General features: G+C 39.2%; 1 protein-coding gene across 1 annotated transcript; it reads left to right on the top strand.

Annotated features, from left to right (window-relative positions):
* The first annotated feature begins 4,123 nt into the window (after positions 1-4,123).
* On the top strand, positions 4,124-15,871 carry tnnt2b (troponin T type 2b (cardiac)). The gene is made up of 13 exons (XM_036530783.1): positions 4,124-4,152; positions 4,572-4,582; positions 7,328-7,378; positions 8,275-8,301; positions 9,209-9,230; positions 9,561-9,624; positions 10,066-10,182; positions 10,545-10,622; positions 10,931-11,038; positions 11,138-11,247; positions 11,333-11,423; positions 13,255-13,295; positions 15,627-15,871. Exons 1-13 carry the CDS (start codon positions 4,124-4,126, stop codon positions 15,664-15,666), a joined length of 789 nt encoding a protein of 262 aa, XP_036386676.1. The 3' UTR covers positions 15,667-15,871.
* Positions 15,872-16,305: the final 434 nt, after the last annotated feature.

Below are 16,305 nucleotides of genomic sequence, written 5' to 3'. Positions count from 1 at the left end.
TGCCTCTCTACACAGTATATACCTGGAACTCGTATGCTGTGATATGAATTTTTTGAATAAATTATTTTGAATTCATTAACAATTCAAAAATGAAATGAATGAATTACAATTTTTAATCATCTGCTCCAGGATATGATTTCGTGCACACGTGTTTTTTAAACATCAGCACCACTTAGTGGTGAAGCATTGCAATCAAACTGTCAAAATCCCACTTCTTTTCAGTGAGGTGTGAGAGGGTTCCTTTTGACCTGAGAATAAGGGGTCTCCCTCAAGCTCACATACTACTGTATTTTCTTTGCAACCAAGAGAAAGCTATGAGAGGCTTTGCATGACAAAATCAAGATGTGATTGCAGTCTACTTTAAAAAAAAAAAAAAAAAAAAAAAAAAAATATATATATATATATATATATATATATATAAAAATATATATTCCATGAATATTACATGGTGAGTGTTAGGTGGTTGACACAATGGTACTCCTGAAATGAGAACTCATTCAGTATTCTAATATGATATAGCATCGCACAGCATTGCAAAAAGTAAGAATGTCTGGACTATATGGACTCTATTTGTTTTTGATAGTTGTGAAACAGTTTTCTACCCTGCTTTTCTTTATCATGTCTTTTCTTTTACTCTGATCTTAATTGAATAAGAGAGTTACACTTATGAGTGTTTCGAAATGGGAAGGTCAGAAGAAATGCCGCAAACCACATCAGCACAGCACACCGAAGAGAAACCCAAGACATTTCCACTGAAATAAAAACAGGTTCTAAACAGGTTCTGTTTTCTACCCAGAAGTGTCTGTTATTGTTGAGTAATAGTTGCTAAGGAGGAAGACTTTTTATAACGTGCATATATCATCTTAAAATTTCCTATATTGACAACATGAATAAGCACTAAAATGGATTGTCCAAATCCTATAGGGAATACATGTACCAATCTTCAGGGTTTATCAGTGTCAGATGAAGCCAACTTCGTTTGCCAATCTGGACTTATTAATACTGGAATTAACTTGTCAGGTTTTGACATTTTTGAAACAAACAGGATCAGTCTTTTCTGCAAAGATGCCATTATACTGCAATATTGTGAAATGACATCATGTATTTGTTCTGTGAAAATATGAATCAACTAGTTGATGGAGCTCATTATAATTTCTGTGAAAACAAAATGCATAATATGTGTTGCACTCCAATTAGTTTGCAGGGTGCCAGACTGCAAGAACAAGACTGAACACCTACATGCAAAATGACATGCTTTGTGCACCATAGCAGCTGTCAATATAATCAATATAATAATTTTTTGGAGTGGTGATCTCAGACCGACACATCTGAATTCCAAGATCTCCATGAAATAACAGTGTAGGCTATAAAGATTAAGGTGCCACATATTTTTCCACTTTAAAAAGATGTGTCAAAAAGATGTGTCATTAAAATTTGATGTGACTATTACTGGGTGTGTCTGTTTTTTTTTTTTTTTTTTAAACAATAGTGGTTGTTTAGCCAGTCTTGTTCATACTTGTGTGGGCCTAAATGTTCATAGGACCTGTTAGCTAGAAAGTAGAAAGACTAGCAAGTGGCAGAAAATCACTGGTATCTACTGTGTGTGTAAAATTCCTGCTCAACAAAGTGTAGCTCAGGTAATGTGGGCTAGATGGCAGTATTGCTCCAATGCTGGGATCAAATGCAACTTGCTATGTCTCAGCTTCTGTCTATGTTACAGAGACCTGCAGGTTTTAGCTTGTCTCTTAATATCACATACATGTTCCGGACTGAAATTAAACTGGCTTATAGAAGGACATAACAAATATGACATTAATAACAGTCTATGATGAAATAAAAAAGGCCATGCATTTTTCACTCTCCAGAGTCAAATCCAGACATTACATTTTATGCATTTAGCATACGCTCTATCCAGAGAGACTTCCAGCACAAAAAAAAAAAAAAAAAACAGGGTGGGTCTTCAGGCTGTGACAGAAGATGGCCACGGATTCCACTGTCCTGACCCCCATGGGGAGTTCATTCCACCACTGAGGGATCAGTACAGATGCTCAGCTTCCATTGCTGTGCTCCATGTTCCTTTTTATTATTTCCTCACTTTACACCCAGCTCTGTTGATGGGCAACTGTACGACAGGCTTATCTCACCTCTGCACTCGCATGGGAGCACAATCTTCCGATGCGCCCACGCCAAGCCAATGTGACTGTTTCACACATGAGGAGTTTCAAAGTATGCATCTGCCAGACGTCATAGGTGCATGGATGAGTGTGTTGCAGGCTTCTGAGAGTGGTGCGACGAGAGAACCATGGCTAAAAGTAACAAACCCTTAACCCAATGGAATGAATCCAGTTTGTGGTATGGGCTTAAACCCAGACCATAGTGCTTTGCCTGGAACAAATTCCTTAACAGTCCAAACCACTCAGAAGCCGTGGGCCGTATGTCTCTTCATGTAGCAGTAACCTTTAAGAAAAGAATATTAAAAAAAAAATCAGTGTTTGTGCATTTGTCTTGGCCCTGTGACAGTAGTGTCTTAGCTGTATCCATGTGTTAACACAGTAGCCTGATTATTAATAGATGTGGCATGGTATTAAAGGATATCGCTGTCACACTGTTGGGTGTGATCAGGGAAGTGTCTGGCAACAGCTGTGCAGAAGACCAAACTTTTAGATAGTGTAAAAATAGAGAATACGCTTATTCAGAGTCCAGCTGTATTCCAAATCAAAACTGAGACTCACCTGGATTCATTGAAAATGAGTCTTTGAAATGAAAATGCATGATGCTTGTCTAAATCCCTTAATGAAAGCTGAGGACAGATGTTATGTTGTGCCTTATATGAATCAAGGCCTTGTATTAATGCTGAACAGAGATCTGTGCCAGGGTGTGTGATTGCTTTAGCCAGCTAAGGCAGAAAGGCAGAAAGCTATCCCAGCAAGAAGGCTAACCTACAAAACACCTCACAGCCTGTGCTGCATCTGTGGCCACAAGCCCAAGGGTGTCCATTACTGTTCATCCATTCAGAATAGCAAGACTAACCTGGCACCTCTCCCTTCCCCTGCTGAAACAAAGAACCACTTTCCTTGAGGTAGTGATATGAGGGAGGAGGTACACTCTGCCTGTTGGATTAAAAATAGACGCAGTAGGAACCAGTGGAGAATTCTTTGTGTCTCCCCTCTCTATTTCATTGACAATGGCATTGCAGACCCCCAAGTGTAGCCCCAGGGAGCAGTCACGTGACCATCTGGACCATTTAAAAAGTGATGCTTTCACAGAAAGGGGACGCTTTGCAGAGCTGTCTCATAGATCCCCTTGACCATCTGAAGTCACACTCCAGGTAAGTCTGATCTCACAAAAGGAAAACAAACTAAATGGAGGCAGAGGCAGTTTTTTGGACCATTGTTGCGTTTAATGCATGATAATGATTTAAAATGGGTTTGTTTTTATCATAAAGAGGAGAAATGTTATGTTAATAATTATACCCAATACAGGAGTGCTGTATTGTAATACATATACAGTAATAGTCAACTCTGCTTTATCGGGTTATATAAATGTAATGCTAATAACTGGAATAGGTGAATGTATTGCTTACTTACAGTAATAATTTTATGCATTTACGGACATACCTGTTAGAATAATTACTGTGAAATACTGCAATTTAATCCAAAATACAACCAATAGAACACATTTCTGTCAATGTGTTTCATTTATTAAATGGTCAGAAACACATTAGAGCTCTGAAGGCACTTATTTTCAGTATTACTAATTATTACTTTGCTCTCTATGTCTGTGTAATGACCAACAGACTTGAGGACTTACATTAAGGCATATTCATATTGCAACGTTACCACGTTTTTACTATATTGTCACTTATTTATCCTAAGATGTAAACCTCTGAATAATATTTGTACACAGTTTTACTAATTAATAACAAATGAAGTCACAAGAAGTTGCTTTAGTACAATCCTACAATGTCCTTAATATTTAACATTGTATTGATTTATTGGATTGATTCGTTGGATGGATTGCATTATAGATTGATTGGTTGGATTTTATGTAAAAATGTGCTTACAGAAAAAGTATCTTTTCCTGCCCTGAGCTCTCTTATTGTTGTACAGGCTGAGATCTGAATATGTCAGACACAGAGGAAGTTGAATATGAGTAAGTTAATGTTAACATTCTGCCTGTTCACAGGAATTTTGATAACATCTAACCATATGGGGAATTTGTGCTTCATCTACTTACACAAAGAGAAGCATATCTAGAAGGGGTTCCACTAACATATTATTATTACATATTCTTGCTTTTTAATGTGACATGTGAGAATATATTTGATGGGTTTATGTGAACCTGTAAAATATATTGAATAAATATTGAATCTAAAGAATTACTCAGGAATTACAGGAATTACAAGAATTGCAGGAGTGTGTGTGTGCGTGTGTGTGTGCGTGTGTGTGTGTGTGTGCATGCATTAGAGCTGGTTTATACCAGTACAATCAAGAAAGACATTAACAGAGATAGACAAATACCACTGGTTTTCAAATGTTTCCAAAATAATCATATATTTGTTCATTTTTCAGGGAACAGGAAGGTAAGAAATTGTGTTAAATCATTATTATTGCAAAAGGATTTTGGTTAATGTGGTGAAGTGTTACGTACAGACATTTTAGAAGAAAATTACATGTTTTTTTATATGGTGGCATATTTAGTAAGTGTTCACATAGGTGTGGTTTTCACATGATAAAAGGGTTTGTTACTGACTTTCTGAAAAGTGGCTTTGGCCCCATCAAATCTGAGCTGACAACTTCCTAAGAAAAGTACCTGCAGGCTTTTAATAATGCAAAACTGAATTCTTGCCTTAAGTAAACCAAGAGATTACTGAGAGTTTGATACCTGAACATTACAATGATAGGAAAATAACTATGTAAGATTCTGGTTGTAAGTACATAGTTTCACTTATTTCAGTGGTGTGTATCCAGTCCTTTGCTATCATTGGTAGATGTACCACTAACAATAGGCAGAATTGTAGAAGTATTACGTAGTAGTAGTAATGCAACTAATAAACGCTAAATTGGTAGCAGTAGCTGCAGTGTTAGAATTCCAGTCATGGGTGAACCATAATCCAGGCTGCATGCTCACATAGAGCGTGGTCTTCATATGACTTCATGCTGTGTGGAAGGAGGAGTGCGGCATGCAGGAGCACTTGTGTGTGTGTTAGCTTTGCCCGGGAAATGCGAAGGGCAGCATTACCCATGGGTGGAGGGACAGGATCAAACCAGCGTTCCAACCCTATTTCTGTCCCCACTCTGAAGCTTCCCCAAGGGCCACCCTAGCTGTCCCTGACTTTATCACACCTGTTCGCCATTGTGCTTGGCACCGACACTGGTGCTTAAAGCATTCCAGCTCCTTGAGCATCAATATCTACTACTGGCCATAATGATACATCATTCTCCCAATTAATTTCTAATTAAGGCAGGCCAGATCACTCCCAATGGTGTATCTGGTTTTTTTTATGGTAGAGTTTCACAGATGCCATGCTGAGATATAGCGGTCCAGTCACTTGCGGGTTTCAATTACTTAAACGACATTGATAGCTTTCCCTTCTGATTGCTGTCTGTCTGCTGGGACATCTCGAAAGCACCACACATTCAGGACAGACGTGCTCCTGGCATTGCAAAATTGGCTCAGCTCCTCTGAATGGGTTAATCCTCTGTGTAATAATAGTCAACAGTAATCAACAATACCAGCATGAAACAGAAGGAACGTGTGACCAACAATCATTCTATGATTGGAGATTCGGCCTTGACAAGATGACAGAGGCACAGTAAAAAGTGCCTTTGACTGTTCTCAAGAAAAAAGATCATCATTACAATTACCAATAAGGTTTTGGGAAGTCAATATTTATATGAAAAAATTCCCCCCAGGAAAAACATTTGGTTTGACTTAAGGTGTCAAAACATCAATAGCTCAATTCTGGCACGATTGATATACACCTGGTCCTGCCAAACCAGACACTTGGATTTCCCTTCCTCATGGAGCCACAAAGGGAACCTTTTTTCAACTTAGGGTAAAAATGTTGATTATCTTTATCATGACTTTTTCCAGTTTATCACCACATCAGTATTAAAACCTGAGGTTTTTTTACCCACACTTTGGCAGCAGCCTCCCCATCGCTCATTCCAGATGTCATTCCTGTTGCGTTTGGCAGTGGTTTGCATGGCTGTAAAGCTTTGCTGTCTGGTTGTGCTGTTGTGCTTGCCCTCTCCATTGTGCTGTGGCCGCCACACTTGGATCCTGCCTGGCCAATGACTGCCTCACCACACGCTGCTGCTTGGCAAAGAAGAGGTGGAGGACCTGAAGGAGGTGGAGGAGGAGGTGGAAGATGCATTAGAAGAGGTAGAAGAGGCAGAGCTGAAGGCAGAGGTGACAGTGGAAGAGGAAGGTAGTACTGCTTGGGTTGTTGTGCCAGGGGAAAGTGTTGCTCTTTAGGGCTGAGAAGCGCTAACGTCACTTAGGCTGCTTTGCTGTGTCAGCTGGATGTCAGTAACAGTGCTGTTGCAACTGGGTACCCATACGTTCTGTAAGCAGGCAGTTACATGACTTATACAAGTTATTGTAGACCTAGGGCCATGAGCAAGGTAAAGCAGGCTGCAGGAATGGAGACATGCACAGACATGCATATGTGCGCGCACACACACACACACACACACACACACACACACACACACACATAAGTAAATATAAAATAGAAAAATATCAGTTAAGGTCATAGCTGAACAGTCTGCAGGAGCCCAGTATAGCCTCATAGCAAGAAATTTTTGTCTGTCAGAACTTGGTCTGCTGTAAGCCAAGGGCGGCTCCTTTCCAAGAGGAATGTGTTACCTAGAACAGCCACACCCAGGCTTTATCATCAAAGATGCCAATGGGCAGAAAACAGCAGAGCTGTTTTCCTGAGATAATATCATCTCAAGTGTCTCATGATTGTCAGACACCAGAAGATCAGGGTCCTTTTTAAGGGTGGAGGCACAAAATGTGGGGTAGTCATAAATTTTAAAATGTACATATAATCAAAACAGTGCCTGAGTCAGTGAGAGGGTGAAACAATGAGTGAGAAAGCGGGTGAGTAAATCAGTGAGTTTTAGAGAATTGGTGAGATAGTTAGTGAGTGAGTGAATGAGACAGAAAGCAAATCAGTGAGACAGTCTGGGAGTGAACTGGTGCATCAAGAAGAGAGTGAGTGAATAAGTGAGGGAGTTAATGAGAACTGGAGTGAATATACAAGTGAGTGAACAAGAGAACAAATGATTCAGTGAGTGATGGAATCCCTCTGTTTAAGGAGTCCAGGAGGGGACTGAGGGAGAGGAAAAAGATGATGCTCAGGAGGCAGGTAAAGTGACAAATGTGCTCATCAATCACCTGGAGTAACCCAGGGCAAACTCAGCCTACAGGCACAAAGAAGCATGCCTCTGCCTCATATCTATTAGCAGCATCTAGTTTGTATGGAAAAAGTATGTTAACATATGTCTGTCTTGTTCTTCTCCATATAATGTATGTAAACGTAACTGCATAAACTATGAACTGGAATGAGACATAATGAGAGCTGACCAAAATGACAGTTGAGGCATCAACATGATTTTGCCTTCTCCTATGCCACCCATGCTACACCCACAATCAGCATTTATATCATATCCATGTTTAAACATATTGTTGTCATTGATACTACCATTGTTTAATGTTGCATGTGCATTCAATGTGCATTCATCCTCACAAAAAAAAAAATCTGAGGATTTAATTGAATGAACTATGTGCACACTAAGTACAATAGATGAGTTATAAAAAATTCTTGGTGAGTCAATTTAAAATGCATTGTTTTGTTTTATTTTCTGTTTTTTATTGTTCTATTTTTAACACTGAGTGACTTAGAGATAATTGCAGAAAAAAAAAACAGCCCACAACGTAACTGAGGGTTTGAAGCACTTACAGAATACAGTGCACACTCAACTGCTTTGATTACATACATTACAAACTACTGTTTCCTGTCACCCTGTTTCATGTTTTGGAATGAGATACGATCAAGCGAAAGGCATTTAGCCTATAGGGCAAGCACATGGCTGGACTTCTGAAACCTCTTAGTGACGCAACAGCAATATCTCCCTGTCTGATCGGACTCTGCACTCTCACCTCTGAGTGCTGTTTGTCCCATCTATTAGCTGTTTAAAATTTGGTCTTGTCACTCACTGATACACCTCTCACTATGTTTTTCACTCTGTTCCCTAATTGTAGGAGCTGGAGAGGAACGAGAGGATGAAGGTAATTGCAAAATTGCAGTGCACCTGAGAAATGTGTGCATGCAGTAGTTGTGTCTGTGTGGGTGTGTATATGTATGTATGTGTCTGTATGTATGTATGTGTGCACTGTATGCATATGTGTGTGTTTGTGGTCAGGGGAGGATTGATCATTTTACTAAGGTTTCATGTGTAATTACAAAACATAACCCTTCCTTAATTATTAGAGGATTTCATTTTATTTGAATAATTGAATGTCTGCTTTGGTAATTGCTGTGTCTGATCTATTACTCTCTGGGTATTTTTGAACTAAACACAAGCTAAAATATATCATTGTATTTGTCTGATTGTATTTATCCAACAGATTTGGGTCTTTTTGAATTTATTCTTGTCTATATATTTATGTCAGTGTATACACTGCCAATATGATTCATAAGCAGGAGCCAGATTTTTGAAACTGTAGTCATATTACTTTTATTAACACATTTGTGTACAGCTAGTATGTTGTTACTGTGTTAGCTACAGAAACTGATTTGTGGCTGTGGGCTAGTGGTAGGGTTGACATTCAAAGGGAAGGTTAGGGTTGGTATTGTAGGTTTCACGTCGGGGTTAGGGTTAGACCTGAATCCCATTGGGATAAGCTACAGTGCAGTGAATCTTACAGGCTAGGAGAATAGCTTCACCACTTTCTCCACCAAATTTCAAAATAACAGAAAACATAAAAGATAAATAAAATCTAATGAAAATGAAATCGATTACAATTCCAGAAAGAAACAACCATTGTCGCAACATAAAAACCTCTACTTAAGCTGCAGATTTTTTTTATTTTGGCTGGTCTTAAATGTTTTATGCTCTATGAGTGTCCTTAACAATTTGTTTGTGACAAAGGATTTTCCCGGTTCTCTTTTTTTTTCATATTCTGGGAAAAATAGAAGAAGCTAAGCCCAAACCGAAGTAAGTGATGGGTGGATCAATGTGACTTGACACATGAGTGTGTCAAGTATAACAAAAGTTCCCCTTCACATCACTACTAATGTCATTATCTAATGTGATCTATCTGTGTCCAGATTAAATATGTTAAATTGTAAAATCATTTTAATTTTAAGGAAAAAATAAAAATGAGAAAATAATAATTAGAAACCAGTCTCAATGAGAGAGTACACCCTTTTTTATAATTGAATTTTTTAAAATAATTATAATTACATTTTTCGGGTGAGGTAAAAAGTGTATGTTTTTGAGTCTCTATTTCAAGCTCATGAGTCCTGTCTGATATGTTCTCCTCAGACCAACTTTCGTACCCAACCTCGGAGCTCCCAAGATCCCAGATGGAGAGAAAGTCGACTTTGATGTGAGTGATCCTCTGATTATGTGCTGTTGCATATATTTTAAAGAATCATGTATCACAAAATTAACTTATGATACATTCTTTTTACATATTCTGAATTGCAGCTCTTGAATGGCTTGGTTGGTTGAGGGTGCTAAGTTCACACCAAAAACATGGCATCTGCTTCCTGCTGCCCTTTGGGACTTCTAGTGTGAAAAAACAGTTGTGGCTTGCATGTGTGTGTATCTAATTATTGTGTTAAAATGTTGGGTGAAAATGGATAAAAATACAAAAACAACAACAACAAAAAAAAGTTCTGATCAGTGATAAATGCCAATAAATGATGATAAATTAATATTTTTGACATATTAAATATGGCTTGATATTTTTTCTTAACACATCCAAACATAAGTGATGATCACCAGACACCACAGCTGTACCAGGTGTCCCCTCTGTCCCCCGCAGGACATCCACCGCAAGCGTATGGAGAAGGACCTGAATGAGCTGCAAACACTAATTGAAGCCCACTTTGAGAGCCGGAAGAAGGAAGAGGAGGAACTCCTGAACCTCAAAGACAGGATTGTGGGTTCTGTGATTCATCAACGTAGAGCAACAATTAAGGAGCTTGATATATAACCAGTAGCTTTTCAATTTGACTCTCAAGTAGGTCACTGTTGTTATACCCTTGACCATAGTACTGGCCCTGAACTGGGTTTGTACATATTCAGCGGTATGCATAAGAACATGAGCCATGTGGGTTACCATGCATAATGCTGTGTGTTTGGAGACAGGAGTATGGACGTTATCAACATTTGAACATTTTATATACTTCTTGGACAGACAGAGGAGTGCCTCAAGCTTTACTTTGATACTACGAATTAGGTTTACGGCTAACTATTTAGGATTACTTTTTACTGGCCACAGTTTCCCACTCTGAATTCCAGGAGAAACGGCGCTCTGAACGTGCGGAGCAGCTTAGAATCCGCACAGAGAGAGAAAAGGAACGTCAGACCAGGTTGGCGGTAAGTGACTTCATCACACCGTGCGAGTCTGTGGCAATATCTGTGCCACAGCTAAGAATGGCTATACACATTTTCTGAGTCACCATCAGAGCGTATTCTGTTACATTTATTGAGTTGGAAAACTTGTTTGTTTGCCATTGGACCTCTTGGCACTGTCACCACCTAAGGAACCAAAATACAAAAGGAAAATGCAAGGGATTCTAGAATGCATGGCAAGCTTTTAATGTAAAACACACACAATCAAGGTGAAACACAATGCACACAAAAAAGCAGAACTTCAAACAGATCCATCACTTTCCTGTTTAAAGGAGGAGAAGGCGCGAAAGGAGGAGGAGGAGGCAAAGAAGAAGGCAGATGATGATGCAAAGAAGAAGAAGGTGCTCACCAGCCTGCATTACAGCGGCTATGTGCAAAAGGTAAAGTTACAGCTATTGTAAAAGTCATGGAAAAGCAATGCAAATGATCCAGTCATGTCTGTTTGAATCGTCCTCATGGTGAATCTCTCGCCTTTGCAGACAGAGAAGCGAGGCGGCAAGAGACAGACAGAGCGAGAGAAGAAAAGGAGGATCCTGAGTGAACGCCGCAAGGAGCTGAACATCGATGGTCTGAATGAGAACAAGTTGAAGTAAGGCGGATCTACTTCGCTGGCTGCCTTGGAGGTCAGAGACGCAAAACAAGGTGGACACTAAGCGTCTCCTGTTCTGCTGCAGGGAGAAGGCCACGGAGCTCTGGCAGCAGATACATCAGCTGGAGGCAGAGAAATTTGAACTTCAGTACCAGGTCGCACGGCAAAAGTATGAGGTATAGTCTGCACACCTGATGTCTAGTTTGCGCGATTACTTTATGTGGAGGTTGCGGTATATGTTTATATTATATGATCATTCAGTCTAGATAAGAGTGTCTCCTAAGTGTCACCTAAGGGGTAAAAATGAACTGGACAACTTTTGCACTTTTAATAATCATTAATTTGATGAATTAATAGCTGGACTAAGAGGAACTTAGCACACATTATGGAAGATTTATGTGCATTGAGTATGCTCTGTATTAACCCCTCATCTTAAAATTATTTGTAAAAAAAAAAAAAAAAAAACTACAAAGATCTATGAGCTCTGCATTCTTCAATGAATGGCTTTATTTTAATTCAAAACACACTGGATGTTGAAAAACACAGAACAAGGTTGGCAACCACTATAAAATATACAGCTGGAATTTAAGTCAAACTAAATGTTGCTTCAAGAGTACATTTGGTTTTAGAAGTTGTGTATAAGATTGTTTTATAATTTCTGTTATTGTTTTGATAGCATGTGGGTTTTCTTCAGCTAACATGCAATTTGCAAATACAACATGGCATATGCATTAAATGCTGTTGTATCTAGGTATCTAGCTATCAAATTTATTACCCATCCATTTAAAAGAGGGAATTCATAAAATAATTGACCAGTCTCACTGTGAAAATTAGGCACAGTGCTATTTCAGAAACAAAAACGAGCAAGGTGTTTCACCTAAAGATACAAAGTAGGTAAATGACAAAGTTCATTATAAATGACTTTATACCTGTAAAAGTCTATACGGTTTATCAATATTCAATCTATTTTAATTCAATCAGATTATACCAAAGCACACAGTGTAACTGAAACAGGTGTACAATATCTACTTCCTATTCTAGAAAAGTGAAGTGTTTGAAAACAATGTGTTTTTTTTTTGTTATAAAGTAAAAAATAGAAGAAAAAATATTGTGTAGGAGCTGATTTAATGGAACAATGACAGAAATGTTGACTGGACTGATTCAAAGAAACTCTTTACAGTTTTTCCTGTCAAGTGCAGTGATTTCTATTTTTCCCTCTGTGTGAAGCACAGCAAAACAAATATTATACACAAATAGCTATGATGACAGACAAACAGCATCCAGTCAGGATTATGGGATTTTCTGGGTTAGGGTCCTCTTTACCTTTGTTGACAAAATGCCTTCAGTACAACATATCAAATGAAATGTGTCTTTGATTTCTGGGGACTGTTTATCTTGTTCTGACTTGCCCACAATGGTATGGTTTGAAGGAAGCTGAACAGAGTGCTTCCACACCCAACTAAGCAAACATTTTCTGATATGCAGAAGTGCTATCCAGCAGCAGTCAAAAAGAGGAAGAAGAAGACGGCGGCCAATCAGAGCTCCCTAAAAACAAATAATTGAGCGGCATTCACCACTTATGATTGATTTGATTGTAAAATATTATGCATTAGGGCCATTTAGCAAAGGTTAATAAATGTCTTATCTTTAGCTATAGAGACTGATCATATTTAGCAATCGGCTACAGCAAGGTTTTTAAGACAGAGGAATTCATGAAAATCCCCTGGGTAAAGGTCCCCTGGACTGAGAAAAGGAAAAATAAAGATAGAAGAATGTTATTATATCTTTGACTATCTAATGAGAATATATTTAAATAAGGAACTTGTCATGTTACAAAACTGTTTACACAGATCAAAACAATACTTTTGGCTCTTTCCAAAGGGGGAGGGGGGGTCCAGGTTCATAAAAAAGCAAAAAGTCTGTGGTATACACCAATAGCAATGGCTGTTATCCATAATGTTTCGAAAAGACCCATCACCATTACTCTCAATGCCCTCTAATGTGCAGGTCATTGTCCTGAGGAACAGGGTCAGCGATCATCAGAAAATGTGAGTATCATCGTGGTCCTGTCCTCTGAATGTCCTAAAACTATCTCTTATTACAGCAAGTGAAATGCACAGCTTTATGTTATGTCAGGTGAATAGGTCAGATTTTTTTCAACTCTTTTATGTTCTGTTCCTCATAACAACATACTTCACAACTTTATGATTGCTGTACAGATGGCAAATAATCTCTCAAAGTCTTGTTTTTTAAAAATAAAATCTTCTGTTTAGCCTTATTTTTCACCATATCGCAGACCTGCCACTGGTAATGCCCTAGTCGCACTAGTAATACCCTGTCACTCTGGGGGCTTACTGAGTTTCCAAGCCCCCAGAACTTTCCACGGTGTATCAGGCAGAGCTGTTTGAATCGGTTTTATGGACAGCTGTTGACTGACCTTCAGTGGATCTGTGTTTGGGTGGATCAGACCCCTCCGGATGGCAAAAACAAAGGACAGAGTTAAGTAAAGGTGTCTCAGAGTGCACTGTGGAGCTCCTGCAAGTCTGCTCACATAACTCGGGGATACAGTAACAGCCTGACAGCTGCAGCGCGCGAATGCCAGCTCTGGGAGTCAATGGCTTATGGTGCACAGGGCTGAAAAATTGTGCAGTTCTTCGTGGAATTCCTTAAAATACACTCCAGGAACCCATTGTCACATTGCAAGAGGAATCTGGGTTTTTTTTTTTTTTGTCATTTCCACTCACGTTCCCTTATGGCGATACATTTATTAGTAAAAGCATGTGCACTCATGAGCTGAATAGTTTTATAGGTAGTATGCAGGGTTGTTGTGCTGTATCTGTATCTGTATCTGTATGCCATATAATGCACCCGGTGATTAAAAGCCGTGGCCTCACCATGGTTTGGAAGGGTTTCTCCTCTGTTGAATCACCAACATTTCCTTGTGATAATCTTGTCCCAAGGCTTTCAGGTTTTATTCTAGGCTTGCAACCACTTGTTGATTACACCTACGGTTTGTCAATGCACCTGTCTGTGTGGACATACCATGATTGGTTTCGCTCAGGGAAGGGGGCTAATTGTCCCTAATTGTCCATTGCCTACAGCAGAAAAAAAAGTCAGAGGATCATTAAGGCATTTCAGTAAAGGGTAGGTAGACTCAGGTGACACTGTATAGATACTGTACAGATATTGCAAGTGGGAACAGCATTAATACATTCTAGAATTTGCCTCACCATTAGCCGGAGCGCCAGGGCCCTGCCTGTATGTAATGTTGAATGTGGAGGCTAATTGAGGCATGCATTTCAGCACATTAGCGTTCAGCAAAACAACTCTTCAAAAGAGTTGCTTGGTGACACATAATAAAACAGGCAACCCAGAAAATTCTGCCAGGCGTGTTGGCCATCAGCTCACAAATCCTTCTCCAGCGGCAGACCGCTTTCCGCAGCTTTCAGGCCGTGGCCCTTAAGGGGTGTTACGCTCGCCTGTACTCTGCTGGACTTAGAGCATTCCTCTGAAGGCTGCTGTGAATGCCACAGGCTTAAGCCCAGTGTCAACACCATGGCACAGCTCACAGGATCAAGAACAAATTTGTCTCCACCCTGAGAGGTGCTGCGGTCGCTGGTCGTGCCAGCTGTCACCTTCGTCAAAGCGACCGCCTTGTTGGAGCCATATACATCTGGGTAACACACGGGGGCATGAAAATAGGCACAGGATTGTAAGTGGATCACACTGTCCAGGGCTGCGGGATATCAGTGGGTACAACTTGAAGCGCATCAAGTGTGAAGCATATATGCATTCATAATGCTTCATATTGTTTGACATAAACCATGAATATAAACAAATGCTTATGATAAATAACATTATGGAGAACATGTAAACATTATGGATAATTACTTAAAAGGATCTACCTAGGACAAGGCAGTAGATTAGATGAAACAAAGAAAGGCCAAACACACTACATGTAAATAACCAGGGGAAAAAAAAACATTATTTAGAGAAAGTGTTGAAGATGGTAAATAATTGGAAATGGAAATGCAGATGGGTGTCAGTGGGTTAGGTTTTTCTTTTCTGTAAACATAGCTATCTAACTACCAGAACATCACAAATAGTACATTAAGTAATATTTCTGATAGCTATATTCCAACAGATAAAAATGGAACCTTGTTATGCTGACCAGCTGGCTAGCTATGACTTTCTAGTAGAATTAACTTGCCAGCGCACTGACTTATGTAGCTTCTTAGCTATGTGCTTAGCTAACTATGGAAGCAAACGGGTAAATTGGCTAGATTATGTATGTATACTGTATGTGCTTATTCAAGTATAATTACCTGTAATTTCTCTCATGATTTAATTCTCTTTGTTTCTGTTTTCCTCCTATACAGCACAAAGGGAACAAGAACCAAGAGAGGCTTACGGAAGTAAAAGGATGGCATTTAAATATGTGGATGTTCATATTCAACACAGTTCTGGTGCATGTATGTCTGCCAGACCATGTGAATGTCCCCCTTTTCTGCTAATAACCCCATTTCTTGCTTAAGGGCAGGGACAAACGTGTCAGCTGTGAGCCAGACTTGTTTCAAACATGATGCGTAACATTCTTACTTTGTGTCCTTTAACTGCTCTGCCCTCGCGTGCTCATAAAAATACATGTTTAAAGCAATAAAATAACACAATTGAAGAATGTAATTGCATTCCTTTCAGTCATTTTTGTAGAAAAAAAGTCTAAAGTTGGTCATTTATTTGTGTTCACCCCACCCCCTCACAGAAGTGTATGGGAATACACTAATAATACTGCATATACATCAGTATAATATATTTGCATCACATGACTAATAGTTATGGTAAGTTAAGACTCTTTGCCAACAAGAAATGAGGATGTTTTTTCTTCATTTTGAATTCAGCCACACCCCTATTATGTTGCAATGAATTTTGGGATACGCTAAGCACTTTCTAGATAGTGTGCAGCCGATGCATCCTTTTTTCTGGCAATTGTAGTATGCCACTCTGGTACTTTCAAGTGTACTACACTATTTGCATGTGTGAACTTAACTGACGGCCAAG

This window comes from Megalops cyprinoides, chromosome 6 (assembly GCF_013368585.1).
Source record: "Megalops cyprinoides isolate fMegCyp1 chromosome 6, fMegCyp1.pri, whole genome shotgun sequence".
NCBI classification, from domain to species: Eukaryota; Metazoa; Chordata; class Actinopteri; order Elopiformes; family Megalopidae; genus Megalops; species Megalops cyprinoides.
The sequence above is the reverse complement of the archived record's forward strand: the minus strand, read 5'-3'. Positions and strand labels throughout refer to the sequence as shown.

Coding starts and splice junctions, on each gene's coding strand:
- tnnt2b (XM_036530783.1), top strand. CDS start 4,124: ATGTCAGACACAGAGGAAGTTGAATATGA. Junction 9,625..10,065: donor GAGAGAAAGTCGACTTTGAT/GTGAGTGATCCT, acceptor TGTCCCCCGCAG/GACATCCACCGCAAGCGTAT. Junction 11,248..11,332: donor CTGAATGAGAACAAGTTGAA/GTAAGGCGGATC, acceptor GTTCTGCTGCAG/GGAGAAGGCCACGGAGCTCT.